The sequence below is a fragment of the Onthophagus taurus genome, chromosome 5 (assembly GCF_036711975.1).
Source record: "Onthophagus taurus isolate NC chromosome 5, IU_Otau_3.0, whole genome shotgun sequence".
In the NCBI taxonomy this organism is placed as follows: Eukaryota; Metazoa; Arthropoda; class Insecta; order Coleoptera; family Scarabaeidae; genus Onthophagus; species Onthophagus taurus.
In genome coordinates this window covers 3,534,211-3,549,486 of record NC_091970.1, presented here as the reverse complement: position 1 = coordinate 3,549,486, position 15,276 = coordinate 3,534,211, and the positions used below count along the sequence as shown (strand labels likewise).

At 33.4% G+C, this 15,276-nt stretch overlaps 2 protein-coding genes and 1 long non-coding RNA gene across 5 annotated transcripts in view; 1 reads left to right on the top strand and 2 right to left on the bottom strand.

The window, feature by feature from the left end:
- Positions 1 to 154: 154 nt before the first annotated feature.
- LOC111426368 (2-hydroxyacyl-CoA lyase) lies at positions 155 to 2,366 on the bottom strand. Its single transcript, XM_023060858.2, has 4 exons — positions 2,282 to 2,366; positions 911 to 2,110; positions 616 to 851; positions 155 to 562 (listed from the first exon to the last, which is right to left on the bottom strand). Exons 1-4 carry the CDS (start codon positions 2,330 to 2,332, stop codon positions 343 to 345), a joined length of 1,707 nt encoding a protein of 568 aa, XP_022916626.1. The 5' UTR covers positions 2,333 to 2,366; the 3' UTR covers positions 155 to 342.
- The window catches only part of LOC111426374 (uncharacterized), a 29,055-nt gene continuing 16,059 nt past the window's right edge, over positions 2,281 to 15,276 (top strand). For all 3 annotated transcript variants that reach the window (XR_002707822.2, XR_002707823.2, XR_002707821.2), the window contains exon 1: positions 2,281 to 2,368. This is a non-coding gene — a long non-coding RNA (uncharacterized lncRNA). The remainder of the gene's footprint in view (positions 2,369 to 15,276) is intronic.
- Positions 2,810 to 15,276, bottom strand: part of LOC111426372 (kielin/chordin-like protein) — a 30,411-nt gene continuing 17,944 nt past the window's right edge. Inside the window, exons 2-5 of the mRNA XM_023060863.2 lie at positions 12,746 to 12,888; positions 3,797 to 3,920; positions 3,538 to 3,747; positions 2,810 to 3,480 (exon numbers count right to left, since the gene is read on the bottom strand). Coding sequence (XP_022916631.2) covers positions 3,305 to 3,480; positions 3,538 to 3,747; positions 3,797 to 3,920; positions 12,746 to 12,888 — 653 coding nt within the window. The 3' untranslated portion in view covers positions 2,810 to 3,304. The remainder of the gene's footprint in view (positions 3,481 to 3,537; positions 3,748 to 3,796; positions 3,921 to 12,745; positions 12,889 to 15,276) is intronic.

Genomic DNA, 15,276 nt, shown 5'->3' with positions numbered 1-15,276 from the left:
TTGCATCGATAATTCCACGCAGTCTTGTCCCTTTCCTTCCCTTTTGCATTCTTAACACGCTACCCTACAAATCTAAACCATCCTTTATTAACCCCCCGGAAAACATTCACTACTTTATTTATGAATCCTAGGATAACATAAAATGTATTACCTTAACAAACGATTTTTTTTTGTTAAAATCCCTATTTATTAAATCTTTTAAAATATAATTATAAAGTTATTATTTAATAATAATTTTTAAAAAAATTGGTGGATAGGCAACCCATTTGACACAACAAAATGTTACAACATAACCCCACTTTAACCATCATAACCTAATTTGAGAATTTATACACAATTCCTTTACAATTTCGACTCAGTTAACCAATTAAAAGCTTGCGGTTTCCTATCAGCTGAAGGATTAATAATAACATTAATCATACTAGGCCCATCTTGAACCGCAAGACTATCTTTAACAGCTTGTTTAAGTTCTGGAATCGTAGTGACTAAGTGTCCCTTCTTTTCAAACATATTCATCATCGTTTCGTATCGAGTTACGGTTGTTAAAATGGTTGGTGGGACGCTAAAAAATGAATTAATTTAATTAATTTTATTAAAAAATTGAAATTAATTTACCTCCTCGATGGTTTATCCATTTCGCGAATTTCGCTGTAAACATCTTTGGGGACTCCGTTGTAAATTCCGGAGTTATTAACGATAACCAAAACGATCGGGAGTTTGTGCCGGAACATAGTTTCGATTTCCATCCCGGAAAAACCGAAAGCCGAGTCGCCTTCGACGCAAATTACGCGTTTCTTGGGGGCGTAATCGCGGCAATATAAAGCTGCTGCGATTGCGAAACCTAAACCAACCTAAAATGAATGAGAAAATCAATACAATATTAATAGATTCATAATAAATTTGTTTTTACCCCCATAGTCCCAAAAGTACCCGCATCTAATCGATGTCTTGGAAGGTTATTTAATAAAATACTCCTCCCAATATCCATAGTATTCGCTCCTTCACTAACAATAATACTGTTATCTGGAATGGCTTCTTGTAAGTGGTGAAAAACGGTGTAATAATTCAATGGGGGTTCAATGATATCAATCATTGATTGCACAGCTTTTCGATTCGCTTCGCATTTCTCGTTTAAAAGTGTCCACCAGTCAGATTTTCCATCGAAAACAAACCTCCTTTTTTGTACCTCTTCTAAAAGCATCAAAACGCTCGGTTTTAAATCGGCTTGGATTGCAACTTCCGATTTGACACTGTTGTTGAGTTCTTCGGCGCAAATATCGATTTGGATGACTTTTACGTTTGGGTCGAACCTTGGTGGGCGACCAAAATGCAAGATCCAATTTAATCTTGCTCCTAATAACAAAACGACGTCCGCTTTTTGTAAAGCTGTTGATCTAGCGGATGCAACGCTGTTTTTATGGACATCGGGGACTACCCCTTTACCCATTGGGGATGGTAAAAATGGTAAATTTGTGTAATTTACAAGTGAAGTGCATTCGATGTTAGCGTTAGCATATGCAGCTCCTTTTCCGGTGATGATTAAGGGGCGTTTTGCTTGGATTAAGACGTCAACAGCTTTTTTAATCAAACTTGGTTGGGGGTGGATTATTGGAACATCCCCAACGAGGTATTGACGTGGAATCTTTTCCTCTTCAACTTGTAAACTTAGCATATTTCCGGGTAAATCAATGTAAGCAACTCCGGGTCGGCCATACATTGTGTATCGAATCGCTTTTTCAACATGCATTGGGATTAAACCAACACTCGGTGGGCGAGCTGAGTATTTACAATAAGGGCGTGATAATTCAACTTGATTACACTCTTGAAATCCTCCGATTCCTTCGTGATCTTGCGGAGCTGAACCTCCGATTACCAATAAAGGCCAACAATTAATTTGGGCGTTTGCCATCCCACCATACGTATGGAGAAGTCCTGGCCCGGAAACAACGAGACATACACCGGGTTTTCCAGTTAAATAACCAATTGCTTGAGCTGCGTAACAAGCAGCTTGTTCGTTTCGCATTCCGATGTAGTTTAAGCCCTCAGTTTGGCATGCCATTCCAAATTCGATTACGGGGAATCCGACGATACCAAAAACATATTCGATTCCCTGCAAGAAAATAATTAAAATTAATTTAGTTTGAATTTGTATAATAAAATTTAATTAAATTATAATAGATGGCGCTACTTTATGTTGGTAATGTCAAATTGAAAGTAACCTTAAATTTGTTTTTTCGGTTAATTATTGGGTTTAATTTGAAAATGACGGTTAAAAACTTACTTGTTCTTTTAGGGATCTTGCAAGTACCGTATTTCCATCGATGGTCGACATGTTGGGCGGAGTTGGAGTGAACTTGATCCAGACGAGGTAAGATTTTAACTGTAATTGGTACTCGATTAAACTTTGCACTTAAAACGCTTTGAGATAAGAAGAATATGCGGAGTCATTGATTACGACCACTTTACGCAATTAAGTTCTTAATATAGAAAAATTATTCAAAAACAAATTTAATGGAATGTTGATTTAATTCACAGATTAGGATAAATTGTGTGGGGTGATGTAAATAAAGATTTGAGTGAATTTGGAAATAAATAAACAAATATAGTAGAAGTGTAAATACTTACTTTTAGCAGGTTAGAGCTGGTTTATTAATTTATTGTAATTTAGTAAATAATTTTCTAAGGTTTTTAGGTTATATCGTGTTAACTTTCGCTATTAAAAAATAGATGGCGCTACAATGTTTTTTATAAAATTATTAATATTTGATTTATCGCCTTATTTTGGGGAGGATTAACAATGAGAAACAAATTTCTAATATGTAATTCTATTTTGACACTTGAAACAATTTAACGATCTACTTATTTTACATTTTACATTTACACTTAAGTATTAAGTAGTCAAATAGCAATATTATTTTTTAAATAATTTCTGATTGGTCTGACTTACACTTTTTCATTTAAATGTAAAAATTGCTATAAAACGTCGATTAATAATCGCTTATTTAACATGATCGTTCCTTCTCTACTTGTTATTTATTATCCGCAGTGTCATCGGTCATGTTGAAACGTTTTCTTTGGAATCCTCTGATATAATATTATTGTGGTTTTTTTGATGCTATGCTAAATACGTAATCTATTCGGTATTTTTATTATAGTCATTATTTCTCACATCATTTCGCTTATAATTTAAATATGTTATTGGATTTGGGTGTATTAACATAGGCCAAGATATGTTTTTAATGATAATAATCATTCTCTAAGATTTTTAACTAAAATTTTGGTTGGTTTGATGTAAGTGATAAGATTAAAACATATCAGAGAGGGAAGTTCTGGGCCCTGGTGGTCGATAATCATTGATGTCATCACCAACTGGTGAACATTGGTTTGGGGAGCACGTTACTTGTCCGGCCGCGCCACAAATACACTCCACACAGTTCCCGGTGTCATGCGGTAACTTGTCCCCGATCTTGTATTCACGACCTAAATCACACCCAATCAAATCGAGTACATCATTAAATTAAAAAAATCAAACCTTACCCATAACGACACAAGTTTGCGGCACAACTTTTAAAGTTGAAATAATAATCGATGGTGAAGCATCCGTTGTAGCTTCATAACCCGGAGATTTCGAAGTTAACTCAGTGTTATTAATAATCGTGGTTGTTGATGGGGGGTTAATTGTTGTTGGTTTCTTAGTTTTAGTTTCAATATTTTTGTCCAAAATTTCATTCGATTTCACCCCATTTACTAAAACAAAAATTTTACTCAACAATTAATTAATATCTAGAATACTCACAACAAGCACTAAAAGCGCTTCTTTCCCTGCAAGGTCCCTCTAACGTCGGGGGACAATCCTGCCACCAACAAAACATCTCCCCATCAAGACACAAACAAAACTCGCACGGATCTTTTCGATAAATCTAAAAAAGAAACGGCATTCATTAAAAATAGAAATTCAAGTTCCGCCTCTCTAATTAGTTCAAACTGCGTTACAACTTTGACCTTCTCGTAATTCTCCCCTACAAAGTTCCCAGTCCGGAAAGTCCGGGAACATGCAGCGATAACTCGAGACCGCGATTCTTTAATATTTAACCATTTAGTTGCGGAGATTACTTGAAGAGTTTCGATTCAGAAACGAAAAAGTAACCGGTTTGGAAACGCAACGACCCCAAAAAATAAGAAATAAGAATGGGGGATTTAAAAAGAGGGATGTTGAAAGTTTAACGCGACTTTCGACATAACTTTTTCTTGCGGCTTTTAAAGAATTAACCCGACGAGAATTCTCGCTGGCGAAAAGTGCAATTTTTAACTTTTCAATTTAGATTTGTTGTAGGTATGTAGATGTGTATGGATTTTAAAGTTTCGATTATTTATTGAGGATAATTTGAATTTCCTCTGAACAGTATGGTATGTGTAATTCATAAAATAGCTTTTTTATCGACATTTTTTTTATCTTCGCCAGATGGTGCTTTTTTTCAGTTACAAAAATTAAGATTTTTTGAGGTTATGTCTTTAATTATTGATTAAATCAAAAAATGTTATCAATAAGACATGTTTAGAATTACATCAGCAATGATTTTCCTTAATATAATTTTCCTCTATCGTTCAAATTTAATTTCCCACTGAATAGTAGGGCACATACACCTCAACAAAATTTATTTTCAACATATTTCGTCGAAATCCTCTGCTTTATTATCACGCGATTTCAGTTCAAAACAAAATTTTCAACACTCTCGTATTCCGTCGAAAGCTTGGATTGGAACCGGAAGAAATACCTCTGCAATTTCCGTTTATAATTAATGGGGTTGCAGCCGACGTTTCCGTTGCCACCTTTAAACCCACCCACCCCTCGTTTCGGCACCTTCACCTTTCAGAATCCCACCGAAACGAAACGGTTCTCTAATTATCACTGGAATCAAGTTAAAAGTTTCTTTGAATTCGATTATTTATCGATCGGTTAAATTGGGGATATCAAAACGTTTTTTGCGGTCAGTTTGAGGGGGTAATGAAATTTCGAACTGATTAAACAGGTTAGATTTTGGGTCGTTGATGGGTAACGAAGTGTAATGGGTTAACTAAATTAATTTCGAACGTGTAGAATTTGAAGCAGGTTCGGTTTGTACGTGCTTCGAATCGATCAAATTCGCCCCCTTTAAGGTGTTGAAATCGATCGCTTTTAATTGTAATTAATTAGTTTCTTCGCGTTGTTCATGATTTCAAGTAAAGGAAGAAAAAGCTTTTAGGTCGGCTTTTTTATGTAAATATTTTATTACTTCCCCGTTATTTTTGTTTCATCCGGATTTCCGCGAGGTTCGTTGTAGAATAAACCAATTTTTTTTAAAATAAAAATAGAAAAAAAGTAATTCCAACTCGACGTTTTTGCTACCTTTTTTCTTTTTCGCATCAAAATTTTAATCATAACATGAAAATGCTTTTGTATCGTTTTTATTAGATATAGTGAGAAATGAAATGTGCTTTGAGTCAATTTTCGGATAGTAAAAGCGGAATTATCACGTTGATAATGCGTTGTTATTACGATTTTAGGGATGAAAAGTTAGTTCTTCGTGTAAATGGGGGGAGGTCTGGATCGAGATTATTCAGCTTTCGAAATAGGTCTAAAATTAAATTTAACGCCGAGTCCGATTTGGATTGGATTCAGGACTTTCAAGTATTCGTACGATTCGAATTGTTTTAATTAATAAAACCTCGCGCGCTCTCAAATTGAAACTGCTAAAACCTTTCTCTTTCCACTTTAAATCGCATTCGCGTTTCAACACCGTTCAGTTTTATTATAAAGTAAACGATATTTCAAAAACCTCATTAATCATTCAACTAAATGAAAATTATTATTCCCTTTAACTTTCCAGTACACGAGCTTACACAGTCATACGCAATTGTCGTCGAGCAAGAGATGACGTTAGTTACCCTGAAGACGCACGGCTAAACCCGAAACTTTCTAGTCCTAGGTCTAGTGTTAGTTCTAATGTTAATTTTAAAACTAACATTAGACTTTGAATTAGACACATTTGGGTTTGGCCGTCATTAAAGACGTTCAGCTAAACCCGTTCGGCTTATGATTAAATCAATAATTAAAAGCATAACCTCAAAAATACATACCGCGATACCTAACCGAGTATCGATTTTTTTCATTAATAAATTTGTTTTAGAATATAGCTTTTAATAACTTTTATTACAAAATTTTTTTGATAAAAACGATAATTGTTGAGATAATCTCTATAAGACATAGTACTGGACTACTGTACTGTTCAGTGGGAAATTATATTTGAAAGATAGGAAAAAATGTTATTAAGAAAAATTATTGCTGTTTTAATTCTAAACAATTCTTATTAATAAATTTTTTTGATTTAATCATTAATTAAAAACATACCCTTAAAAAATAATTTTTTTATATCACACAGCGACAGTTAATTGAGATATCGATTTTTTTCATTAGAAAATCGTTTTAGAATTTAATTTTAAACAACTTTTAGAAAAAAAGATTTTTTTATTGGAACAACTTTTTGAATCAAGTCCGATTTACACGATTCATATTATACCTATACAGCGCTTTAATTAATTGAGATAATTCCTTTAAAATCGAAATCGGAGGAAATTTTATTAGGAACACGTTTTGATAAATACGATAATTGTTGAGATAACCTCAAAAATCTTGATTTTTATACCCGTAAATGGCGCCATCTGGTGAAAATGTCGACAATATCTATTAAAAAAATCGATTTGAGTGATATTTTAAATAATTATGATAATATTTATCGATAAAAACATTAAATGATGATATACCTTGACAGATATTGAATGACATACGGTATATGTCATTCAATATGTTCATGTTTATGTTATGTTTATGATATACTGTTCAGTGGGAAATTAAATTTGAAAGATAGGAAAAAATTTTGTTAAGAAAAATTATTGCTGATTTAATTCTAAACAAACCTTATTAATAAATTTTTTTGATTTGGTCAATAATTAGAAACATAATCACAAAAAATATTTTATTTATCTTTTGTATACATTTCAGAAATATTAATATTTATTAGAATTGTTAAATTGGACGGACCGATAGTTGAAAGGTTAAACAAAGTTAACGACCGCGAAAGCGCGCGGTCTGCCATCGACCTAATCACGATTTATGACGTGCCTAATTAAGCTTTGACCCCGTCGAAACGTTCGCCATATTTACGACCTCTTAATCTACCCGTTAACCGTTTTAAAATCTCCGCAACCAAGCGCAAATTGAATCGATAAATTGCAAGCGCTTTCCAGCATAAAAATAAATAGTTCCACTCGCAAAGTTAAACAAAGGGACGGATTTTCGTGTACATTAACCCTCTTTCGACGGTCGGATTAACCACCTCATTTGCTTTTCCAGATCATTTAACCAACCCCATTTGAATAATCTTATTTTACGTCAATTTTTAAAACAATTTTCCATGGAAACTCAATTAAAAAGATATTCGTAATCCGGTATTAATTGCTACTTAATTATTAAAAGTACTGAGAGATCAATTTGCAGTCCAACAATTTCGACCCTGAGGGAAGGTTCGTAATTAAAACGACCTACCAGTAGTAAAATGCGTCTTGCGCAAGTTTCTATTAAAAAAAAATTTAAAAAAAATCCTTTCACCGGCTCTTTACATAGAAAACCCCGTTTTCACTCTGGCTTTTATTCCCTTTTCTCGTTGTTTTCAAGAATTGTTTTAGAAATACCATTTCAATGCTTTACATTTTCAATCTAGCAGAAAAAAAAGGAATAATAAGAATTGAAAAGATTGTAAATTATTTACATAGTTATTATTTACATTTTGACGTTTCTAAACGTCAAAAAAATTAATGTAGGGGATTTAAATTTATGTTGGCAATAACTTTAATTTTGTAAACGTCAATTTAAGATTAAGAGAAGTAATAATTTAACTTTTTTTTGTGTGGTGTTGGAAAAAGAGCACAAATCGATCAGTCGACAGTAGTAATTAAGGGCCACACGAGACGATAAGGGTCGGACGTCGCCGCGCTGATGGATTTCCATTCGTATTTTCGACGCCCGACAATTAGAAGGACCTGTCGAAGCGGAAATGAAAGGTTCCCGTTTTCCCTGTGGAACGAAGGGGAGGGACAACTAACAATTCGTTAAGTGGAATCCCCTCGTCCATTTTCAATCATCCTGTCTTCTAACGTTCCAACAATTACCTGTATTTGATCAACAAATGTCAATTAGGTTAATCGCTCGAAAAAATGTGAATATTCTCAAAGTGCAGTTGAATTCAACATTCTTAAAGTTTGATTGGTAAATTATTGTTGATAAAAAATTCTTGTGCAGTCAACTTCGGTTAATTTAAGTTAACAAAAGGATTTTGGTATGGTTACAAATCTGACATTCGTGTTTGTTTCCGCAAATCTCCCGGAGATAGCATAACGACCTGAGGCCAGAAAACGCAACGGCCATAAAAAGTAATGGGAAAAAACTAGGGAGATTTATCACGCGCGCCCTCACGACTCACCGTCGGCGCAATTCAATGGTTTTAATCCCCTCAATTACCGCCATAAAACACCGAGATTCCTTTATGGGCCGTTCCAAACCGACCTAAAATCGATCCAGTTTCGAATTGTTAATCGGCAACCGAAGAAAAATTTGCTTTCCGGTTCATTGCACCCCATACACACATCAATTTTAACAAAAAAAAAAACGTTTATCTTAAATTTTGTTTTATTAAAATTGAATTGTGCCTACGAAATTGACAGTGAAAGAGCTAAATAGAATTAAACGGTTGGCTTTTGTGGTTTATGGGAGGGTTGTAAATTTAAATTTCTCGACAGGTGTAAGTGGGGAGCGGGGGCGTTTGAAAAGTTCAAAAATACAATGCGAATTAGCCTCGGGCTGCGGTTGAATATTCATTCCTTTGATGTCGGAATTAGAAGGGCGAAAACGTATTCCTTGCCCTGAATATATTAAAACGATTCTGCAGGAAATGTGGTAGTCGAGAACAATCGGGAGTATTTAGTACCAAAAAGTTATTGAGATTTTCCGACTTGGAAATATTTTAAGAATACAAAGGTAGAGAATAAAGATTACAGAATAGTGTGATTAATTAAAAACACTGACAGAAGAGTCAAAGTATCAAATGTATTAGAACTGTCAAAAATGTGTCAAAAACTTCATGCATTAAGTCAAAACTATATATAATATCAATATATGCTATACTCTGTTTTTAAACCAGGAGGAGTAAACGCGAAAGTCAGATTTACACTAGGAAAAATCACCAGAAAATATCACTAGATATTTTGGCGGTAAATTTAAATTAATAATTATTATTATTTATTTATTTACTTATTATTGTATTTATTTTCGTTTGTTATCGGCAACACTAAACATACAAATTAACATTGAAGTTATGAGTGTATTTATTTCAAAATATAATAAAGAAGGGTTTAAGAACACAAAATTTACAATAATGACACGGAACCGTCGAATTGTCAATAACCTAACCTTCAAATTCAAAATCAAAATTGCCTGTGTGTGAACCTTCCTCGCATTCAACCAATCACGTGCAAAGTCAATCTGGTGACAAATTTAAAATACTCCTCCTGGTTTAAAAACAGAGTATAATAGCCAAAGAAAACTTCAAGGTATAATTAATGTTTGTAAACAAAACTAACCTTACCTAACATTCCTTCACGCTATAATTGACATTACAAAAGAAAACTTCACGCTATAATTGCCATTACTAATTGCCAAAGAAAACTTCATGGTATAATTAATGTTTGTAAACAAAACTAACCTTACCTCACATTCCTTCACGCTATAATTGACATTACAAAAGAAAACTTCACGCTATAATTGCCATTACAAATTGCCAAAGAAAACTTCAAGGTATAATTAATGTTTGTAAACAAAACTAACCTTACCGAACATTCCTTCACGCTATAATTGACATTACAAAAGAAAACTTCACGCTATAATTGCCATTACTAATTGCCAAAGAAAACTTCATGGTATAATTAATGTTTGTAAACAAAACTAACCTTACCTCACATTCCTTCACGCTATAATTGACATTACAAAAGAAAACTTCACGCTATAATTGCCATTACAAATTGCCAAAGAAAACTTCAAGGTATAATTAATGTTTGTAAACAAAAGTAACCTTACCGAACATTCCTTCACTCTATAATTGACATTACAAAAGAAAACTTCACGCTATAATTGCCATCACAAATTGCCAAAGAATACTTCATGGTATAATTAATGTTTGTAAACAAAACTAACCTTACCGAACATTCCTTCACGCTATAATTGACATTACAAAAGAAAACTTCACGCTATAATTGCCATTACTAATTGCCAAAGAATACTTCATGGTATAATTAATGTTTGTAAACAAAACTAACCTTACCTAACATTCAGCGTCTGAAGACACAGGGCTAAACCCGAAACTTAAAAATATACAACTTAGCGCTGAATAACAATTAAAACTAGAACTAACACTTGCACTAGAACTATACTCTGTTTTTAAACCAGGAGGAGTAAACGCGAAAGTCAGATTTACACTGGAAAAAATCACCAGAAAATATCACTAGATATTTTGGCGGTAAATTTAAATTAATAATTATTATTTATTTATTTACTTATTATTGTATTTATTTTCGTTTGTTATCGTCAACACTATACATACAAATTAACATTGAAGTTATGAGTGTATTTATTTCAAAATATAATAAAAAAGGGTTTAAGAACACAAAATATACAATAATGATACGAAACTGTCGAATTATCAATTACCTAACCTTCAAAATCAAAATTCAAAATTGCCTGTGTGTGAACCTTCCTCGCATTCAATCAATCACGTGCAAGGTCAATCTGGTGACAAATTTAAAATACTCCTCCTGGTTTAAAAACAGAGTATAGAATTGTGATAGATTGAAGTTATAAATTGAGAAGATATAAGGGATGAATTTATGAGAATATTTCTAAATGTGTCAATAATATATAAGATATATGTCAGAATCTGATAGGAATGTTTGAAAATGATATTTCCCAATAGAAGATGTCAGAACCATATTAAATATATATTTAATACATTAGATATATGTCACAATTAATAGGAGTGTGTTAAAATTGTGTGTAGTATTACCAGACGTCAGAACTACATTACATATGCATTAGGAAGGTGTCAGAACAGAATTAGATGTCTCAGAAACATTTCAGTTTACTTTGGTACTTAATTGTTTTAATCCTAAACGAGTAAACATAATAAAAGCTTGTCCAAAAAAGAATCTAATCACATCGTTATCAACAAATTACTCCGGTTATACTAAAGACCGAAAGATAATCACGTAATTTCCACAAGCCCTTCAACCAGGATCGTATCGCAACGCTAACACAAAAGCATCATCGTCAGTTTCGTCGGCATACTTGCACTGGGCGTAATCCGAAACCTCGAGGATTATCCGGAAACCCTGCCAGAACATCGCTTCCCCGAACATTTCCAATCGTTAACATCTTTTAATTTCCGCGCGAGTATTCAAAGAAAACGCGTTCTATTCGATGTGTTTCTCTTTGAAAGCTGAAAGGAAATACTTCTTCGACGGTGACGATCCGATCAGAAACGTAATTAAGACCGATACTTCTCGAAAACTAACTAAACCAATTTGCCATCTGCCTAGAGAATTTGGAAACGATGGTGGGTTTCCTTCGATTTTCCAAGCGGCACCGTCGTATTTGGGGGTAGTCGTCTACGTGCAACACGCAATTATCGGAAAAGCCGTGGAACGTTTACGGGTTGCTTTGCGAACGTGTATATAAATGTATTCTGCTCGTGTAGACTCACGGTTTGAACCGGAATTAGCACATTCGGATGTGTCAGACGTGATGCTCGGCACTTGGTGGTAATTGCAAAATAAAATTGATCAAATTTTTCTTTTAAATAAAAATTTCCTTTACTGAAGCCAGAAATATTTTCTCATTACGCCGTATTGCCGCAGTTTGAGGACATTTCCGGTGCGGAAGTGGCGCGGAACCGCCGCAGGAACCACGAAGCACTCGGCTCGTTACATGGCGACGCATAGAAATCGTGCTTGAGCACCTGAATTGATGTAGATTTTTATCAAGAAAAAGCTCTTTTTGAAATTTTTAACAAAATTGTTTATTCGTTTGGCGTTAAATCAGATCCAATAATGTTAATGGGGGGTTATTGAACATTTGTGGCGAATTTCGTACCGATGACAAGCGGTAAATGCGACCCTCTAGAGACCCTCGGAATATTCTCAATTACCGGAGGCCGCGCAGTAACAGACTTCCGCAAACTTAGCAAATATACCGAGATGTAACTACTGTTTGATCAATAAACTTAAGGTTGTGTTCAACTCAATGATGATGATGATGATGGGTTACTTTAAGCATTGTGTTATTCTCAAACTGAAATCGTTCGAGTGTAACTGCATGTTAATGTGGGGGAAAATTAAATTTGATTTTCATGTATGAAATTAATTAAATTAATTGAATTAATTAAAGCGATGAAGTTGTTTAAATAAATATTAATTACAGTAAAATTTCTATGTAAAATGAAAATTGTTATTCCCTTTAACCTTCCACTACATGCGCTTACTCGGACTTCTAAGACTTTCAATTTGATATTTATAATCAATATTCTTAATCTACACAAAAAGAGCCTCCCTTAAAAATATTTTGTCCGTTATATGGAGCTTTTAGTGTAATTTGATAAAAGAGTACCTGTTGGCCGTGAGTGTATTCAACACCAGCTACAAGACAAGTTGCCGCCGAACTTAATCTCTCCAATGTATGAGTTGTTGAGTCATCATCATCATCGAGAATTTCCTCTTCTTCATCTAACGTATTCTCTATCGATAGGGGAACTGTAAAAGAGAAATCAAAAATTATTATCAATTCATTTCAAATTGATTTTATTCAAGTTATTCCCCCTTTATATAGCAATACATCAAGATGCTCCGTGAAAAATAGTACCATAAACGCACCTAAGGCGGTATGCGCTAAATATGCACCCTGACAGTAACATATTGAACTCGTATATCAGTTGGACGTAAAACTAAAACCTTTATACAGTTAAGATGTTGTTTAAATTTATCTTTACTCTTTTCGATTCGTATAATGAAGTTTTTAGAGTTTGTTAAAATGAGCTTTTCTAAGTTACACCCGGACTGCGGACGACCTATCTCAAATGAGTTAAGGGTTTCCACGTTGGTAACTTCTTAACGTAAAGAAAATTAAGGAGGAGGCGTTTCGGCCCTTGTTTGCCTGGTTTCCAATTAATCCTATTTGTTCGTGAAATTAAATGAAAAGTTGGGCCAAGATTTTAGCTCAGCTTTTCTTCCTCCCTTTCAAACTTGGGTTACCCCCCAAATGTCCCCCGACAAAAGCTCTAAAATACCTCGGTAATAGCGACAGCGTTTTTAATGAACCTTAATAAACCTTAATGAACTTTATTTAAAAAGTTCATTTTCGAGATGACGAATTCTTTTTCGATTTGAGACAGAATCGATTCGAGAGGGTATCACCTGCATCTCGAATCCTTTTTTTCTTTTTTTTTCAATTTTCTGGACAAGTGTTTGCAATTGGACACAGTCCAAACCAACTTCCCCTCAACTTCAACTTCCGACGGTTTCCTTTAATCCGAAACCATCAGCTCTCACGCGCAATTGAATTCGACGACCTCCTCTTCCTCCTCTCGGTTTTTCTCCTTCACCTTTTTATTTTCTCCCCGATTACAACTTCATTTTAAAACTTCAAAAATACATACATTTAAATTTAATTTATAACTAACTTGACTCACCATTTAATTTCCAATTAAAACCGATAAATTAACGTTTTAAAGTTTTATTTTAAAAACTTCTTGTAAACGTAAAAATCGTTTTCTCGGAGCACCAGTTTCGTTTCAACTTGATAGATGGAACTTCAATTGAAGTTGAGAGATTGTTTCCGTTTCCAATACCCCACAGAAACTGTTTTAAACCATTCGTCAAGGAGTCCTCGTACTTTCATTTGTGTTTAAACCTTTCAACTATGTTTATAATGAAAACTACGTTTACACGAAAATATTTCTTACCGTGTTTTCTTGCGATTCGTAATCAAAACGCAATCCACGGTGAATTAACCACATCGATTTTCAAAGTACAAAGCGGCGTAAATGTATAAGGCAGTTCAATTTACAATTCAATTAATAGTTTCGGAGTTTGCGTCGAGGACAAATTGCCCATTTAATGGGGGTTATAAACGAAAACATTTCACAGACTTAAATTTATGCAACTATAAAAAATAATGTAAAATAATGACAATTAATAATTATTTAAACTTGTCAAATTTGACGTTCATATAATTACGTGGTGGCGACATCTCTTCAATACACCATAAACGAAAATTAAAGTTTTTAATTAATTTTTTTTTTGTTAAATTAACTTTTTGTTTAATGAATATGAAAAGGCAGTAATTTAAATATCATTTAAATTTCTACATTAAAAGATCTTTGTTTAAACTCCCGCATCAAGCGTAAGCGTAATCGAACTCTATTAATTTTTATAGTTTTGACAGTTAAAGTCCCCCGGTTGTTTCTTTGTAAAATTGTTGAAATAACAAAAAGAGTAAGTGTTATTGACCAAAAAATCGCATCAAAATACGTTTTTAAATGCGAAAACTATATATTTAAAATGATTTTAGGTTCCAAGAAAAGATTTTTCCTCCCATAATTAGTCACCGAAGTTTTTAACCAAATTAACCTAACTTTTTATAACGAAATCAATTTTTAATTTTGGTGGTTTTAAAACGTTTATTGAAGCTAAAAGACGGTAAGTTTATTGATTATTTTTACTTTTGAATCGTTTAATGTTTTATTATAGATAAATAATATATTATTTATCAATTTTTCATAATATATATATTAATTTTAATATGTTTTCAACTCACCCCATCTAGCGTCATCCAACTATGATTAATCATACTTTTGACAGTTCAAACCAATCAGTTGCTTAAAATTATCGAATTTTATAAAAAAGTCAGTGTAGTTGATCCAAAAACCCATCAAAATACGTTTTTACATACCTAATGTATATATTTAAAGTGATTTTAGCTTCCACAAAGATTTTTCTTCTCGAAATTAATTTTTAACCAAACATAACCTATTAGGTTTGTTTTGAAATGTCAATCATCCCGAGAAAGAATGTTAGGTTACATTGGGTTTCTTTTGTAATGCCAATTATACCGTGAAGGAATATTTAGTAAGGTCAGTTTTC

Bases quoted from the DNA above. Each gene is read 5' to 3' on its own strand.
- LOC111426368 (XM_023060858.2), bottom strand. From the start codon at position 2,332: ATGTCGACCATCGATGGAAATACGGTACTTGCAAGATCCCTAAAAGAA. The intron at 2,111-2,281 runs GTAAGTTTTTAA...ATTTTCTTGCAG, and splicing joins CAAGATCCCTAAAAGAACAA to GGAATCGAATATGTTTTTGG. The intron at 563-615 runs GTAAATTAATTT...TTCATTTTTTAG, and splicing joins ATGGATAAACCATCGAGGAG to CGTCCCACCAACCATTTTAA.